The 16,634-nt window shown below is 45.0% G+C and overlaps 1 protein-coding gene across 1 annotated transcript in view; it reads left to right on the top strand.

The window, feature by feature from the left end:
* LOC138300896 (protein-arginine deiminase type-2-like) overlaps positions 1-16,634 on the top strand; it is a 767,146-nt gene that overhangs the window by 681,242 nt on the left and 69,270 nt on the right. Inside the window, exon 15 of the mRNA XM_069240755.1 lies at positions 16,010-16,177. Coding sequence (XP_069096856.1) covers positions 16,010-16,177 — 168 coding nt within the window. The remainder of the gene's footprint in view (positions 1-16,009; positions 16,178-16,634) is intronic.

Raw genomic sequence — 16,634 nt, 5'->3', positions numbered from 1 at the left:
GACCAGTTATTGTAAGGTTCTTAACTTTTTTTGATAGAAGCACTATCCTCAAATATTCCTTGCTCCAAGACAAATGTATCAGTTTCACACTATCATAATCTTCCCTGATTAGACCAGGATGGTGCAGCAACAACAGCAATCCTTCCAGGCACCTAAAGAGTGTTTTTTTAACCTTCTCTATCCTGTGAAGTTGAAGGTTATATTCCAGTCGCAGACTCTGTTTTTTGAGACACCCTATTAATTCTTTCAATGGACAGATAAAAGATCCAGCTAAAGCCCCACAATCCCCCCGACCATGGATTCTGATTCATCCCAAAATGAAATGACTAGCCGACCTCTGAAGGCAAAGCAACACAAGATGTCCCGTTCCTCATGGAGGAACCTCCGGCGGGACGAAGGGACCCGGGCTACAGTTGACAAAACTCCAGGCTCTCTGATGTCGACCACTCAACCTCCTAAGCAATGTTGAAGGGAGACCTTGATCCTTATGGTGCCTCCGCGAACTATATTATGCTTCATGCTATTTGTGACCGTAAGACTTCAAGGGTGATATTTTGACTTCCCCAGTTAGTTATTTATGTTGAGTATAGGGATCCATTGGGACTGGCGTGGTGGGGCTCCCTGTTGGGGTCTAACGATGGCCTGCCTTGCGACAGATAGGTAGAATGGGGGAGTTATGAGATGAACTGGGTGGGTTTGTTTTTGCTACTGTTCTTAATATGGTTCTTTTTTGTGTTTACATGCCAGACAAGAATTTCTCTTGTTGGACACCTCACCTGCCAGCTTGCCGCTCTACTCCATCATGAGTGATCCGCTGATGGATGGCTCTGCATACCAACTACATGTGGTGTTGTGGAATGTAAACGGTCTCCTTGATAAGGTCTAGCGGGGGGCAGCTCTGGAGCATGCTCAGAGAATAGGGCTGGGTGTTCTGATACCCCAGAAGACCCCTCTACTTGGTAACAAGAGTCCCATGCCTGGCCTGGTTTGGCTGAGCTCATGTTTTTGATTCTGAATTCACAAGTGGATCCAGAGGCACAGCTGTGATGGGAATGTTCTATGCAGAATCTCTTACATTTCTTAGTGTCTATGCCCCTCAGCACTCAGCCAGTCCTTTCTGGACCTGAAAGCAGGCTTATGGAGTGAGTTACCTGAGGGGCTCACTGTACTAGATGGTGACTGAAATGGTGTCATAGACCACTCTGTAGACTGATGGCATCCACAAGGAATACCCCTGGGGTCCGGGAAAACCGACCTCTCTTCATTCATATCTGTTCTAGGTTTGGTTGATGTCTGGAAAACACATCATGCCTTTAGAGGGGTTATACATTTTTCACCTCTGCCAATGTTCCTTTCCCCGCATTGATTACTTCTTTTTCCACAGTCCTACATACATAGAGTCTCGGAGGTGACAGTTTTACCTTTGGGCCTATCCGATTATTCCATGGTGGTTATTCATGACAGTTTGGATTTTCACCACCCTGATTTCATTGGCGTCTTTCCCCCCGCATCTACAAAATCCAGACTAAGGGGTAACCATTGAACATTCCATTGATGATTATTTCACACGCTGGCTCCGTAATGTCCCCAATGATGCTCTAGGAGGCCTTGGAGACCACACTGCAGGAGGCAGATATTAATTATTCTGTGGGGGAGCAACGGCACCGGGCCCATGATTTACTAGATCTTGAGTCCCGGATGGCAAACTTAGATGAACAGGATAGTCAGGACAATGGACAGACGGCGCACAGACAGTTGGGCCTCCTACAGCAACAATATCAGCGGACTTTGCTGAGGGAGGCCCAGTTGTCCTGGCAGGCGGCCCAGAGCTGCATGTATCAATGGGAGACAACTAGATCAAAATGCTCCATAGACTATGTAAGAGCACACATCACTTGCTCTCTATTCCTCTTATCTGAGATCTATCTGGCTCATTGCTCACCGATCATGAGGCAATAACGTGCACATTTCTGCCTGTTTCAAAGTTGTGTACGCTTGGCAGGAGGTGCTGTCACAGGAGCAGATAGTGGACTTTGTATACGCTCTTCCCCTGAAGACCGTCTGTAAGAAGCTGGCCTGGTGTGTGGTGGCTTCCAATGGTACTTACACCTCATACCAGGTTCAGGTATCCCCTCTCAGTGAAGAGTAGACAGTGTCTAGAAGCCAGGCTCTCTAGAGGTATCTGTGGATGAGCAGCCTAGGCTTATATAGGAGACATGAAAGTGGAACGCAAACACAAGGATCCCACCTAGGTAAGTAAAACATGTAGAAGGGAGCTGGTTGTACTAGGAAACCACACAGGTAAGTAATGCAGTACCCCTCAGCGACCAGGAATACAGGAGCAAAGCACTGGGTTCCCCCCAAAACCACCCCCAAAGGATGAAAAGAAGAAAAAGATGTGATGCAGGATCCATGCCACTCAGGAGGAGGGGAGATCCACACAGCCAATTGTCAATGCAGCTAGGTATGTGCAAATGCAGCGGAGTGATGCCTTCACCCCAAAGGAGATTCCTTCTTCTTCTTGTGCAGGCTGAAGAGTCACAGTCTTCTGAGGATGCACAGCCAGGGAAATGTTGCAAAGCTGGCAAGAATTCTGGATACAATGTTGCAGAAGAGTCTTCCTCATGGGTCTGCAGCTTGTAGGTTCCTGGATGGTCTAGTCGTAGTTCTGGAGGCCAAAAGTCAAAGCAGAGGTTGCAGAGGAGTCCTGCAACCTCTTGCAAGCCGAATCTGAGGATCCACCCCAGAGGAAGACACTATGGCGGTCATTCTGACCCTGGCGGTCAAAGACCGCCAGGGCGGAGGACCGCGGGAGCACCGCCGACAGGCCGGCGGTGCTCCAATGGGGATTCCGACCGCGGCGGTAAAGCGCGTTCGGACCGTCAACACTGGCGGGCTCCCGCCAGTGTACCGCCGCCCCATAGAATCCTCCAAGGCGGCACAGCTTGCTGCGCCGCCGAGGGGATTCCGACCCCCCCTACCGCCATCCAGATCCCGGCGGTCCGACATGGGCATTGCAGGGGCCCCCGTAAGAGGGCCCCTAAATGTATTTCACTGTCTGCTGCGCAGACAGTGAAATACGCGACGGGTGCAACTGCACCCGTCGCACAGCTTCCACTCCGCCGGCTCGATTCCGAGCCGGCTTCATCGTGGAAGCCTCTTTCCCGCTGGGCTGGCGGGCGGCCTGAAGGCGACCGCCCGCCAGCCCAGCGGGAAAGTCAGAATTACCGCCGCGGTCTTTCGACCGCGGAACGGTAACCTGACGGCGGGACTTTGGCGGGCGGCCTCCGCCGCCCGCCAAGGTCAGAATGAGGGCCTATATAGCCCAGAGAGGGGGGCTTAGTCACCTAACCAGGTTTCTACCTATTAGAGGGTGTCTCTGACATCACCTGCCTGGCCTGGCCACTCAGATGCTCCCAGAGTTCCATGCCAACCTTGGAATCAAGATGGCAGAACCCAGGGACCCTCTGGAGGAGGTCTGGACACCACCCCTAGGGTGGTGATGGACAGGTGAATAGTCACTCCTCTTTCCATTGTCCAGTTTCGTGCCAGAGCAGGTACTGGTTTGGTCCCTGAACTGGTGTGGACTGGTTTATGCACCGAGGGCACCAAATGTGCCCTTCAAAGCAAACCAGTGGCTTAGGGAGGCTACCCCTACCAAGCAAAACACACCTATTTCCAAAAGGGGGAGTGTGCTACCTCCCTCTCCTAAAGGAAATCCTTTGTTCTGCCTTCTTGGGCTTGATCAGATCAAGCAGCAAGAGGGCAGAAACTTGTCTGGGGGTGGCAGCAGATGTGCTGCCCAGAAAACCCTATAAGGCTGGTGGTAGCAATGCTCGGGGTCCTCTAAGGAGCCCCCAGAGTGCCTGGAATCATACTTCCCACACTTGCAACAGTATTCTGTATGATTTTTACATATTTGATACCAAACATGCCCAGGTTTGTAGTTACCATTATGTAGTTGGACATAGGTAGTGACCTTGAGCACATGCTGGGGGTGATCTTCTCTGCTGCAAACAGTGCCGTCCTGCCACCTGATTGGCAGCATGAGGAGATTGTAGTTTTCCCTAACACTGGCCAGCCAGTCGCAGTGCACTCTTCATATCACCCAGTTTCCCTTTTAAATTTAGAGGTGAATTTTTTTGGAAAGGCACTGGCGAATAGACTGATCCGCATGATACCTGATCTGGTTCATTTTAACCAGGCAGGTTTCATTCCTCGTCATGCTAGTCAACATAACATTAGATGATTATATAAAGCACTGCCATTGGCTATTTGGCTAGAGGAACCAACAGCAATTGTTCTTGCTGATATCGGTAAAGCATTCGAAGCCATGACCTGGAAATATTTTTTCATCCTTCTTCAGCACCTAAATTTCATCCCTCGCTTATTTACTTATCTTAAGTTGTTTTACACTGACTTAACAGTGCCAGTACGAGTGGCGGGTGCCAGATCCAGCTTGTTTCTAATACAGCAGCGGACACGGCAGGGTTGCCCCCTGTCTCCCCTGCTGTTCGCTAATGCTATAGAGCCTTTGGCAGCGTGGGTGAGAATGGATGCCCAGGTACAGGGGTTTGTATGGTGAGATGAAATCTCAGACAGAATTGCGTTGTTTGCTGATGATGTCCTGTTCTTCCTCACCATGCCAGACAATTTAGGGTGCTGTATTCTACAAATAATGCGTATTTACGATGAATATTCAGGCCTCATAATAATTTTCTAATGAGTGTTTAGTTGCCACCTGCCCACAGGATTTTGCCTGGGCATCTGGATTACTGATTGCCTTGGGTGGGTTAAAATATATGTGTTTTTTTTGTCTCCCCTGCTGCGACGTTAATGTGGGTGCATAATTTGGAATTTCTAATGGCTCACCTGGGGTAAGAGGTTCAGGTGTGGTCAGCCTTGCCTTTGTCCCTGATGGGTAGATCTGCCATCTTCAAAATGGTGTTATTACCCTGATTTCTTTACCAACTGCAGAACTTCCCATACAATATTCCACAGCACTGGTTCCGCAAATTGAATTCTATTCTCACTGCCTTTCTCTGGGAGGGTGGGACACCCCACACTACCCTCAGAAAATGTTTTCATTCTACTTACTGTGAGTACTGCAGCAGATATCAAATCATATTACTGTGTGTCACACCTATTGATCATTAATGACTGGTGGTACGTTCTCCTGGGCAACCCCGCTTATGCGTCTAAGAAGTGGGCCATGGGAGATCCCCCTCACCTCCTATTTATATGACGGGAGCAGTGGCAGTGATCTGCCTCCGGCGATAAGGGTGGCTCCACATCAGTAGTGATATTCTCTCCAACAAATGGGATGCAGAGAATGATGGAGTGGACGCCATTCTGGCGGGGCCCCCTGCTATCGCAGGTAGGTGCACTGGAGGGCTTTCAGAAATGGGACCTAATCAAGATCTCTACCCTGGGAGATGGTATGAGTGGCATAGTCCTTAAGTCTTTCCAAATCATGCAGGAGGAGTTTCAGAGGAGTTTTAGCTTCATTGTAGTCGGTTACCTGCCTTGTTCAGACCCCTTATTACAGAATTGCCCGACCTTCCAGATCTTAATCCTTTGAAAGGCAAACCTCTTATGGGTGACCTGGGTGGCCATAAGATTGTGAAGATATACAAGATGCTTATCCATCAGGGTACATTTGGTATGCTCTGGTGGGCATGGGAGGCTGATATGAGAGCTCTGAAGAATGAGGACTGGACTGAGGCACTGGCGGCACCTCGAAATGCAGCAATCGCTGCCAGACTCTGATTGATTCAACTCAAATACCTCCATAGGATATATTTTACCCACCATCAACTTTGGCAGATGGGGATGACTGTCTTCCCGACCTGTCCTCGTTGTAGCATTGGGAACGGGAGGTTTTTACATACAGTGTGCAACTGTCCTGCATTGGTTCCCTTTCGGCATGGGGTGACAACCTGTTTAGGCAGGGTTCTGGCCTGGACTATTCTGAGGGACCTGAAATTTACCTATCACTGAATCACTTGGCACGAACAAAGCTATTGCCATTTTTTCTGGGTCTATCTCTGGCAAGATGGGATATAGCATGAGACTTGATGGTCACCACCCCGTTCCCTGGCAGTATGGAAGAGAGGGATGGACCTTGGCTTGGAGGTAGCAGTTTATGAAACTTGAGGCTCTCCACAGAAACACCCCAAAGTGTGGGAGGGGTGGGGAGATTATCAGGGTTTTGAATTGGAGCCTGTCTGCTCTACGAAACGAATGGTCCACAGTGAGGTTTGCACGTTCTTGGAATGAGGAAAGGTTGAGAGGGTATGAGACAAGTTACTCCCTCTTTGCACTTATCTTTTATTGCTAAATCGGATGGGGGCAAGTATTCTCTTTTTTATGTATATTTCTTCTTTTCGTTTTCCTATTGAATGTCGGCCTACTAGGCCTTGTTCACAGTTTAAATTTGGGATTGAATCAAATCTGTTAAAAATAAAAGCGAAGTCAATAAATGTAATCACCTTTTTTCTAAGCTCCATTTTAACCCAATATCCTTTTCATATAGTTGAAACCTTTTTATGAAGCTGGGCTATAAACATACAGTTCTCCAGTTTTGCATCTTTCATAGATTCACATGCTTGAACCATTCCCTGTCATCAAAGTGGGAGTCCCCGGTAATATAACAAGTAGTATACATTAAAATAATAGGCTTTTAAAGAAATGCAAAGCTTAACTTAGCAGCCTATTTATGTAATTTCTTAAAAAAGGACTAAGCTATCCACTGACCAATCAGGCGACAGCACCCTCCAGAACTCTCACCACATAGTCTCCAGTCCCTCTGATTTTTTACCGCACGTCAGATGATGGGAGTCTCCCTGAGCTCTCTTCAGAAAAACTCATTTCAGCAGAATTCTTCTCAGGTCAGCATTACATTTTGTTTAGATTAGCCTAGGACACTCTGACTATGTCTGGATCTCAAGGACGGGCTTGTTTAAGCCATGTAACATGTGTGGCAAAACAATACTAGACTCAGAGGACCCTCACAGAGAGTGTATTTATTGTCTCTATCCAGAGTATAAGGTTATATATTGCAAGATCTGTAGAATACTTTCACAGAAAACCCTAAAGGACAGGGAAGGAAGACTGCTCTTGTGGTAACAAAGATTTAAATCAAAAGAACATCTAGGCCCATATTTATACTTTTTTAGCGCCTCATTTGTGTCGTTTTTTGACGCAAAAGCGGAGCAAACTTACAAAATACAATTGTATTTTGTAAGTTTGCGCTGTTTTTGTATCAAAAAAATGACGCAAATGCGGCGCTAAAAAAGTATAAATATAGGCCCTAGTCTCTGAGGGGGATAGTGATGACTTGTCACAGACTGTACAATTCCACAAGAGAGGAAGATCTATGGGAGGGGAACCTTCGAGGTTCCATAGAAAGCACTTAAAAAATCTCATGGAAAAGAGATTCTGCCACACTCTTCCTCAAACGTCTCTTCTGAGCCCTCAACACCAGCTCATAAGGAAGTGTCTGTCAGAAAAGCATCAAAACCACTTCCTTTAACATCAGAGGTTACTTCAGACAAAAATACAAAAATGTCATCACCGTTGACGACATTCTCATCGACTATATCATCGACTACCTCTACCACCATAACATCGACGTTCACAACGGCAGCATCGCCGATGATAATATCTTCATCTCCATTAGTGCCAATGACCATTGTATCTTGCAGAATTATATCTAAGGCTCCGTCTATGAAGAAACAAACGATGCAGCAAAAAACGCTATCGTCGACCGGCTCATCGACGAGCAATTTAACATCGCTGGCACCATTGCCATTGACGATAGTACCATTGACTTAGGTTACTAAGAAAACACCACTGTCAGAGAGAATACCATCAACGACCTCATTGTCGACGACTTCAACATCGACGAAGCCACTGTCGACAAAGCCATCGTCGACAAGAGTACAGTCGACAACGTCGCTATCGTTGGGAATACTGATGACAACCTCATCGTCTACAGAGTTTTCCTCATCTAAACTTTCTATCAGCATGCCACTGATGCCCTTAATATCTGCAACAGGTATGTCACCGTCTACAGTATCCACAGAAGAACCTTTACGTCCAGAACACACCTCACCCCATTTCCACCGCATCATCTGCTAGATGACGATTCAGATGATGAAGGGCCTTTCGGGGTAGCTCACAGCCCCTCCAAATTACTGGTTAAATACCAGGATGATGATCAAGATGATGACCAGTACTATCAGGACAATACTTACATAGACATAACAACGTTACCAGTTTGGCTCACCACATGATCAGCAGGACCAAACAGTCCACATGCAACAGGACTTGATATTTAATCTGAAAGAAATGCTACAAGATTACTATAAACAATTTCCTGAACCTGCACAATCTACACCTCCATCACAGTTTCAAACTCCAGCAAGATCACCTCCTCAAATGTCACCCACTCTCCCTACTACACTATCTTTATCGGTGCCTCAGTTATCTACAATGCCATTAGCAGACCTGCTGGCAGATGAGCAAGATATATCAGAAGAGGAAAAAGAATAAGAGGGTGAGATAAGAGACCAAGCCTCCACGACTTCGGAGTGGGACAATTCTGTCATACAACCATCATCACCACCACTACCACATCTTGTAGACTCTCCAGCAGACAATATTGTTGGTGGTTTACATAGCATAATGGAGCGCGCAGCGAAACGGTTTCAATTTATCTCTTCTCTAAAAACAGACAGACTGCTTCTTATATGATTTTAAGGAACCCATAGAAAAGTCAGTGAAAGCAATACCCAATATAGATTTTATCTACCAAGAGGGTTACCGTACTGTGAGGAATCCAGCCACCATATCAACAGTCATGCCAAGACCGGATAAAAAATACAAAGTGCCAGACAATGCGCGAGCATGTTTAGTAGGCCATCCAAGGCCAGATTCTGTTATTAGTCAAGCGGCCCAGAGGCATTCCAAAAATCCATCAGCACCCATTACTACACCACCAGATAGAGATGGTCACAGCCTTGATTCTGTTGGGAAGCAATTCTCGCGTATGGCAGGGCTTACAGATCGGGCAGCTAATTCACTGGCAATTCTTGCAAGACTCGCCAGACAAATGTGGTCTGATATGTCACAATACATAGATCTCCTGCAGGATGACTTGAAAAGTTCTCCGGGAAGGTGAACGAGCACCTGCAGAGATAAAAGACAGAGCCATCGACACCTCCGTGACAGGATTTTGGCAGTTGGCAGGAGCAGCTGTCCTCAGAAGACAAGCCTGGAAGAAAGCCACAACCTTTAGACCAGAAGTGCAAAACAAAATCTTGGATATGCCCTATGACCGTGAGTCGTTATTTGGGAAGCACATTGATGATGCCTTGCAAGCCATTAAAACCGATACTGATACAGCAAAATCGTTGGGTACCTTACAGATGAAGAGGCAGCCCTTTCGAGGAGCCAGAGGCAGAAGCACCTTTTACTATCAAGGAGGAGCCTCGATTGCTATCAGCCTTACAGAACGGAATATCAACCGTACCAAGAACAGTACCGTTCGCACTTCACACAGCAGTAGGGACAACCGCCTTCTGCAGCCTACAGACAACAAACAAGGGGGAAACAGTCCACCAGAGGTCGTGACACTACAAGAAAACAATGACCTTACACCTCTGTAGGCTACCCTACAATCCCAATCAAGACAAACTTTAGGATGTCAAATTTTCCAAATGCTTAAACCAATGGGCCGGTATAACAACAAACAAATGGGTCCTGGATGTCATAACCCGAGGGCACACCCTTGAATTCATCAACAAACCACTGAATCTCCAACCCAGAAGTCTACCCCCTCCACTTCTAAAACAACTACTGAAAGAAATTTCTCTCATGATAATGAAGGGAGCAATTGAAAGGGTTCTGAGGCTTCAAAAGGGAATGGGCTTTTATTCCTGTTTCTTTCTCATCAAGAAAAAAAATCAGGTGATTGGCATCTGATATTATACCTTCGCAAACTGAACAAATATTTCAAAAAACAGTAATTTTGAATGGTCACCTTACAAGACATCTTGTACCTTCTAAACCATGGAGACCATATGACATCTATCACCTCAAGGATGCTTATTTCCACATACCTATTCATACTAATCATCGAAAATACTTAAGATTTCAGGTAGCCGGCGCTCACTTTCAGTTCAAAGTGCTCGACCTTTGCTTTAAGATCAGCTCCTCAAATATTCACAAAAATGCTGACCCCGGTGGCGGCACATCTAAGAAAAAGAGGAGTTCAAGTATTTCCATACTTGGACAATTGGTTGATCAAAGCATCATCAGTTCAAACAGTCACAGAGCATACAAACTTATGTCTCACGTTGTTCGAGAAACTGGGTCTCACAACGAATCTTCAAAAGTCATCTCTCATTCTGAAAACAAAAATAGAATTCCTCGGTGCAGTTATCAACACCACTACAGACAAAGGTGCTGCCTCATTGGACAGACAGACAAAAATACAACAAATGACCCACAGACTGATCAAAAGAAAGTCAGTTTCAGTTCGGATATAAACATTGTTCCTAGGAATGCTATCTTCCTGCATCCCTCTAATCCTGTACTGCAGACTTCACATGAGGCCACTGCAAGAAGAGGTAGACAAGAACTGGAAACAGTTTCAGGGCTCCTTCGATGACATCATTCAAGTCTCTCAGAAAACGTTATCTTCCATACAGTGGTGGACAGAGAAAAAGAATGTTGCAGAAGGTCTAACATTTCTATCTACAGATGTGTCTCTACAAGGATGGGGTTCTCACCTGCAAGATCTCTCCATCAGTGGAAAGTGGCCTGATTCCAACAAGAAAATGAACATCAACCATCTCGAACTAAAAGTCATAGCTCTAGCACACCATTCGTTCCTGCCCAGAATTGCTAAATTCTCTGTGTTCATCAAAACGGACAGCACCATGTGCATGCACTACTTAAACAAACAGAGAGGCACGCGATCAACAGCCCTGTCACACCATGCAATGTGGAAGTGGGCTATACAAAACAAAATATCTCTAGGAGCGGAACATTTACCAGAAACATCAAATGTACTGGCAGACACACTGAGCAGATTGACTTCAACCTGCCAGTAGTGGGAACTTGATCATCAACTATTACAGAACATATTCATTCAATGGGACACACCGAAACTGAACCTGTTTGCGACCAGGAACAACCACAAACACCAGTAGTACGCAAGTTGGCAACACCAAAAAGGAGTGTGAGGTGATGTGTTTTTGATAGTATGGTCGAAAATATTTGCTTACGCTTTCCCCCTAATTCCTTTAATCCCACAGATAATTCGAAAACTAAGGAGAGAGCCATGTAGGATCATCCTCATAGCTTCCAAATGGCCCAAACAGTTCTGGTACACAGAGCTTCTCCTGATTTAGGAAAAAACACACCCACAATTAACACCCAGTCAGACAATGCTAACTGTGAACAGGGAACAGATCTTACATCCCAATCCAATATCTCTACACTTAACGGTTTGGCTCCAGAACACCATGAATTTGAGAAACTAAACATTCCATCTGATTGTAGAGAAATTCTGGCCAAAGCCAGAGCAGATTCTACCAACAAATCGGTTAAATTAAAATGGAAATGTTTTTGTATTTGGTGCCAGCAAAGAAACTTCCACCCGTTTTCCATCCTGAACCGATTTGACCATATGTTTTGCAGCTAGCGAAATCTGGGCTCACCCATTCATCCATAAAGGTTCACTTAGCAGAAATATACTGATTTAGGAGAGCAGACAAAACACCTACTCTCTGGTCATCAAGATTTATCGAGCAGTTCATGAAAGGGCTCTTCAGGGTTTTTCCCCCAGTAAGAAAACCGCCTCCTACTTGGCATCTTAACATTGTCTTAAGCCAGCTGATGAAAGACCCATTTGAATCTATACACAAGGCAGACCTAAAATATCTTACTGAGAAAACTGCACTGCTACTAGCACTTACATCGGCTAGAAGACTGGGTGAGATGCCAGCCTTTACTATAAAAGAACCCTTCATGCAGTTGAAAAAGGACAGTATTCTCCTTAGGACTAACCCTGAATTTATACCTAAAATTCCATCCAGATTTTCATTAAAATAACCCATCATTCTAAGAACATGTTTTCCTTATAGAAGAGCCTTACAGACACTTCACACCTTAGATGTTAAAAGGTGCATCAAGTTCTATTTACATAGGGCACAACAATTTTGTAAATCAGATCAGTTATTTGTCACATATGGTCACTTAAAAAGACGTTTTCAGGCATCCAAGGCCCCAATCGGAAGATGGATGGCAGATACTATTCAATTCTGCCATGCAAGGGCAGGGCAACCATTGAAGAATAAAGTGAAAGTTCACTCTATGAGAGCTGTATCTACATCAACAGCTCTATTTGCGGGTGTGTCAATCCAGCAGATCTGCAGAGCAGCAACATGGTCCAGCAGACACACATTCATACAACACTATAATAGATTCACATGCGATCCACCCCCCTCCCCATAGAGGCCCCCCTTTATTGTGCTTACAGTAATAACTCACCTTTGTGTGCAACAATTGACGAACTGGAGACTGTGGTGAGGGTTCTGGAGGGTGCTGTCGCCTGATTGGTCAGTGGATAACTTTGGTCCTTTTTAAAGAAAGAACATAGATAGGTTGTTAAGTTAAGCTTGCATTCCTTTTAAAAGCCTATTACTTTAATGTATACTACTTGTTATGATACCAGGGACTCCCACTTTAATTACGGGGAATGATTCAAGCATGTGAATCTATGAAAGATTCCAATACTGAAGAACTACAGTTACAGGTAGGTAACTTATTTTCATCTATCCTTTGAAAATACAAGTGGAAACTTTTGCTACTGATGAATGAACAGCTGGCTCTAGTAGAACTGGTTTTCTATTGGAGAATCGGCGAGTAGCCTGCTCTTATGCATCAATCTGTGGTGGCATGGCGTACTGAGTTGTAGAATCAACTACAAAAGCAGTGTCAGTTAATCTTTGCAGTGCCGGTGGTCGCTAGAATTGAGAGAATAATTTTTTCAATTTCTATATCACCAACATGCCAAAACTCTAGGATTTTTGGGATAAATTACTTTTTGCATCAAAGACTGACTGGTTTTAGAGGCATGTTCAGGTCAAACTAGAATATTCTGGCATGCAATGTCTTCAATGAATGGCAAATGAGGAATTTCACAGAGAAAGGAACCGAAGAATGTTCTTCTAATATGTGAACTTTCAACAAATGGAGAAGTTCTTGGTTAACCAGTGGCACCTAATCTTTTATTTGTTAACCTCATTGATTTTTATTTGAAATGCCTTATTAAGTGGCAAGATGATTATATAAAACCGGGTAGCTGTACAATTTGATTCACACCCACGTGATTATACGACCATAAAATCAAGAAAACATGACTTTGCATTTCAGTATAGTCCAATGGCACACCATTTTAAAGTTCATGGTGTATTTCTATAGCACTAAAATATTGAATCATTTCAGATAGTTCAGATGAGTTAGTTAGCCAGTTAGTAAAGCTAAACACTCTCAAATGAACAAAAATGAATTTCCTAGAGGAAGCAACTTTGCTTTCCTGGCTGATGCCTTGAAAAATAGGGAAGATGTCTGATTGGTGACGTCTTGCCTGAGGGAACACTTAGCCCATCCCTGCTGAATGTACACTCTCTCCATGTGTAGGCATTGATTTGAATATTATTTGGAAGACGCTTTTCACTCCATTTTTTAAGAGTCAGGCCGGCCAGTCTCTCAGGAGGAGGGCAGAACGGATTTCCTGGGCAGTAGGAGATTGGTAGAATTGTAATACTACTGCGGCTGTTCCAACTGCTATCTCAGTCTGGTTAAAACGGTCTACCCGATTGAAACCCAGCTATTCCCTTTGGGGAAGGGTTACCTTACTAGCTTCATAGTAATAATTTACATCAATCAACTCCATCAGGCGTCCCTTTATGTGGGCCTAGCAGTGACCATGTGAACGCCTGCATTGAAAGCTTAAGCGAGGGTGGTGTTGGCAGTACAGTTATTTATGAGCCTTTACTCTCTGCAGGGCTGCAGACACAAGCTCTTAAACAAAAGTAAGGGAAAGACAAAAGAAGTCAGGGACGCAAAATTAATCACAGCCAAAAAATTAAGAAAAAAAGAGACGAAAATAAAGACGGGGGGAAAAGAGGGAAGTACATAAACATAAGAAATAGACTGACAAATTAGGAATAGGAAGGGTGAAAAGATGCATCAAAGGGTGAAGTACTGATGGATGGATGGGTGGGTAAAACGACATTGCAATGGTGGGTGAAAGAAAGTGGCTGGGATAGTGATAGCTGGATGAATGGTTGGATGTGTGAATGGACGTCTGGATGGAAGGGTGAAAGGATGGAATGGTGGGTTGATAAAAGGAGGATGGATTAATGGATGTATAAAAAAGATTTGACTGTTGGATGTATGAATGGTTGGAAGCGTGAGTGGAAACATGGAAGGATAGATAGAAGACTATAATGATGAAACGGTGGATGGATGTAATGGTGACAGGATGGATGGATTGAAGCATAAATAGAAGGATAAATGAATGAAAGGAATAAAGGATGGAGAGATAGATGGACAGAAGCAGAATTGAAGGGTCCTCATCTAGAATAGGTAGGGCTTACTTGTTTCGTTCACCAAATTGCTTTTGAGGAATGGATCAAAGTGGGGGTACTTTAATTTTTTGTGTACTCCCTTGACTTCTAGTAGTCTTCTAGGATATGCTGGGCAGTTGGGCTATTGCTAGGCGAATTCTGGCCTTATAGATAGGAAGCTCAATCCTAAAATTAGGCAGAACAGCTGTTTTCTGGCTGTGAGTCAATACTATTGACTTTACTAGTATACCAGTGCAAAGGGCACTAAATGGCAATGTCGTACCGCGTGTATGAAAGGTATAATTTTACAGTTTACTTTGAGAAAGATTGCTTAACGGAAAAAAATATCTTCAATAATTAATTTTAGGAACAAATATGAACTGATGTCCACCCAGAAATGACAAAGTGAAAATACTCATGTCTTTCAATACATTTAGGGGGTGATTCTGATTCTGGCGGGCGGCGGAGGCCGCCCGCCAGAATTCCGCCCCCATTATACCGCTCCGCGGTCAGAAGACCGCGGAGGGTATTATGAGTTTTTCCCTGGGCTGGCGGGCGGTCTCCAAAAGACCGCCCGCCAGCCCAGGGAAAAACTCCCTTCCCACGAGGATGCCGGCTCGTAATCGAGCCGGCGGAGTGGGAAGGTGCGACGGGTGCAGTGGCACCCGTCGCGTATTTCAGTGTCTGCAAGGCAGACACTGAAATACTTTGCGGGGCCCTCTTACGGGGGCCCCTGCCGTGCCCATGCCATTGGCATGGGCACGGCAGGGGCCCCCAGGGGCCCCGCGACCCCCCCTACCGCCATCCTGTTCATGGCGGCTTTCCCGCCATGAACAGGATGGCGGTAGGGGGGGTCAGAATCCTCATGGCTGCGGAGCGCGCTCCGCAGCCATGGAGGATTCAAACGAGCAGCGGAAAGTCAGCGGGAGACCGCTGACTTTCCGCTTCTGACCGCGGCTGAACCGCCGCGGTCAGAATGCTCGTTGGAGCACCGCCAGCCTGTTGGCGGTGCTCCCGTGGTCGGTGGCCCAATGACCCCCTTAATGTTGTATAGTCCGAACCCAAAGGTGCTGGCACCAGTTGTTGTGAATAAAACAGAAAAAAAGGTAACATATATATGTTGATTAGTAAGTAAAAAAGAAAAGTTATTTTCGTTGAGTTGTGGATGCAAGTATAAGTTTCTGCGCCACTGCATTTCTGTATTTGTTCGAAAATTCGAAAAATGGGAGGTTGGTTGAAGGGCTCTTGGGATGTATAAGGCAATATAATATATCCCCAACCATATTAGAACAGCACATGCATAATAACCTATTAGAACACAGTTCAGTGTTGTTGGTCTAACACTTAAAAAATCTTTCTTCCAGCGCTGCATTGACTGGAACCGTGACATTCTGAAGCAAGAACTGGGACTGACGGAAGAGGACATTATTGACATCCCTGCCCTTTTCATGCTGGAGAAAAACGAGAAGAATGGGAAAGCTGCAAATGGCAATGCTTTGAATGGCAAAGCTGTGTCTTTCTTCCCAAACATGGTGTGTCAAGTTCATTGCTTACGTTGTAATGTCTGTTTTAAAGTAATCCATCAAAGCACATTATTATGAGTTAATGTGGCTTCTGACTACAAGAAATGCGATTTGTGGATCTCGCAGGACTTTTTATCATGCATATAAAATTACAATAGATGGTAAACATGTTTATACATGTGAATGCATACCCATCCGTATGCTGTTTTTACAAATTTTCAAATATTTCTAATTCTTTAAAAAAAGGTCCAATTAAAACATTAATACATAAAAGAACCTGCATCATAATTATCACCTTGCTGCCAAGAGACCCTAAACAAGGTATGACCTATCATTTAGGATCATTGCTCCTTTAAGGACCCAGCGGGTTTCCAATCCCATCATGCCTTGGACTGGCAAACTTTAAAATATCTTCAATTACCAGCTTCCTTAGAGGAGATTGTTTCCCGAGAGAAAGGCTGTAGAC

This window comes from Pleurodeles waltl, chromosome 6, assembly GCF_031143425.1.
Source record: "Pleurodeles waltl isolate 20211129_DDA chromosome 6, aPleWal1.hap1.20221129, whole genome shotgun sequence".
Lineage (NCBI taxonomy): Eukaryota > Metazoa > Chordata > Amphibia > Caudata > Salamandridae > Pleurodeles > Pleurodeles waltl.
Note: the sequence above shows the minus strand (reverse complement) of the source record. Positions and strands in the feature narration are given on the sequence as shown.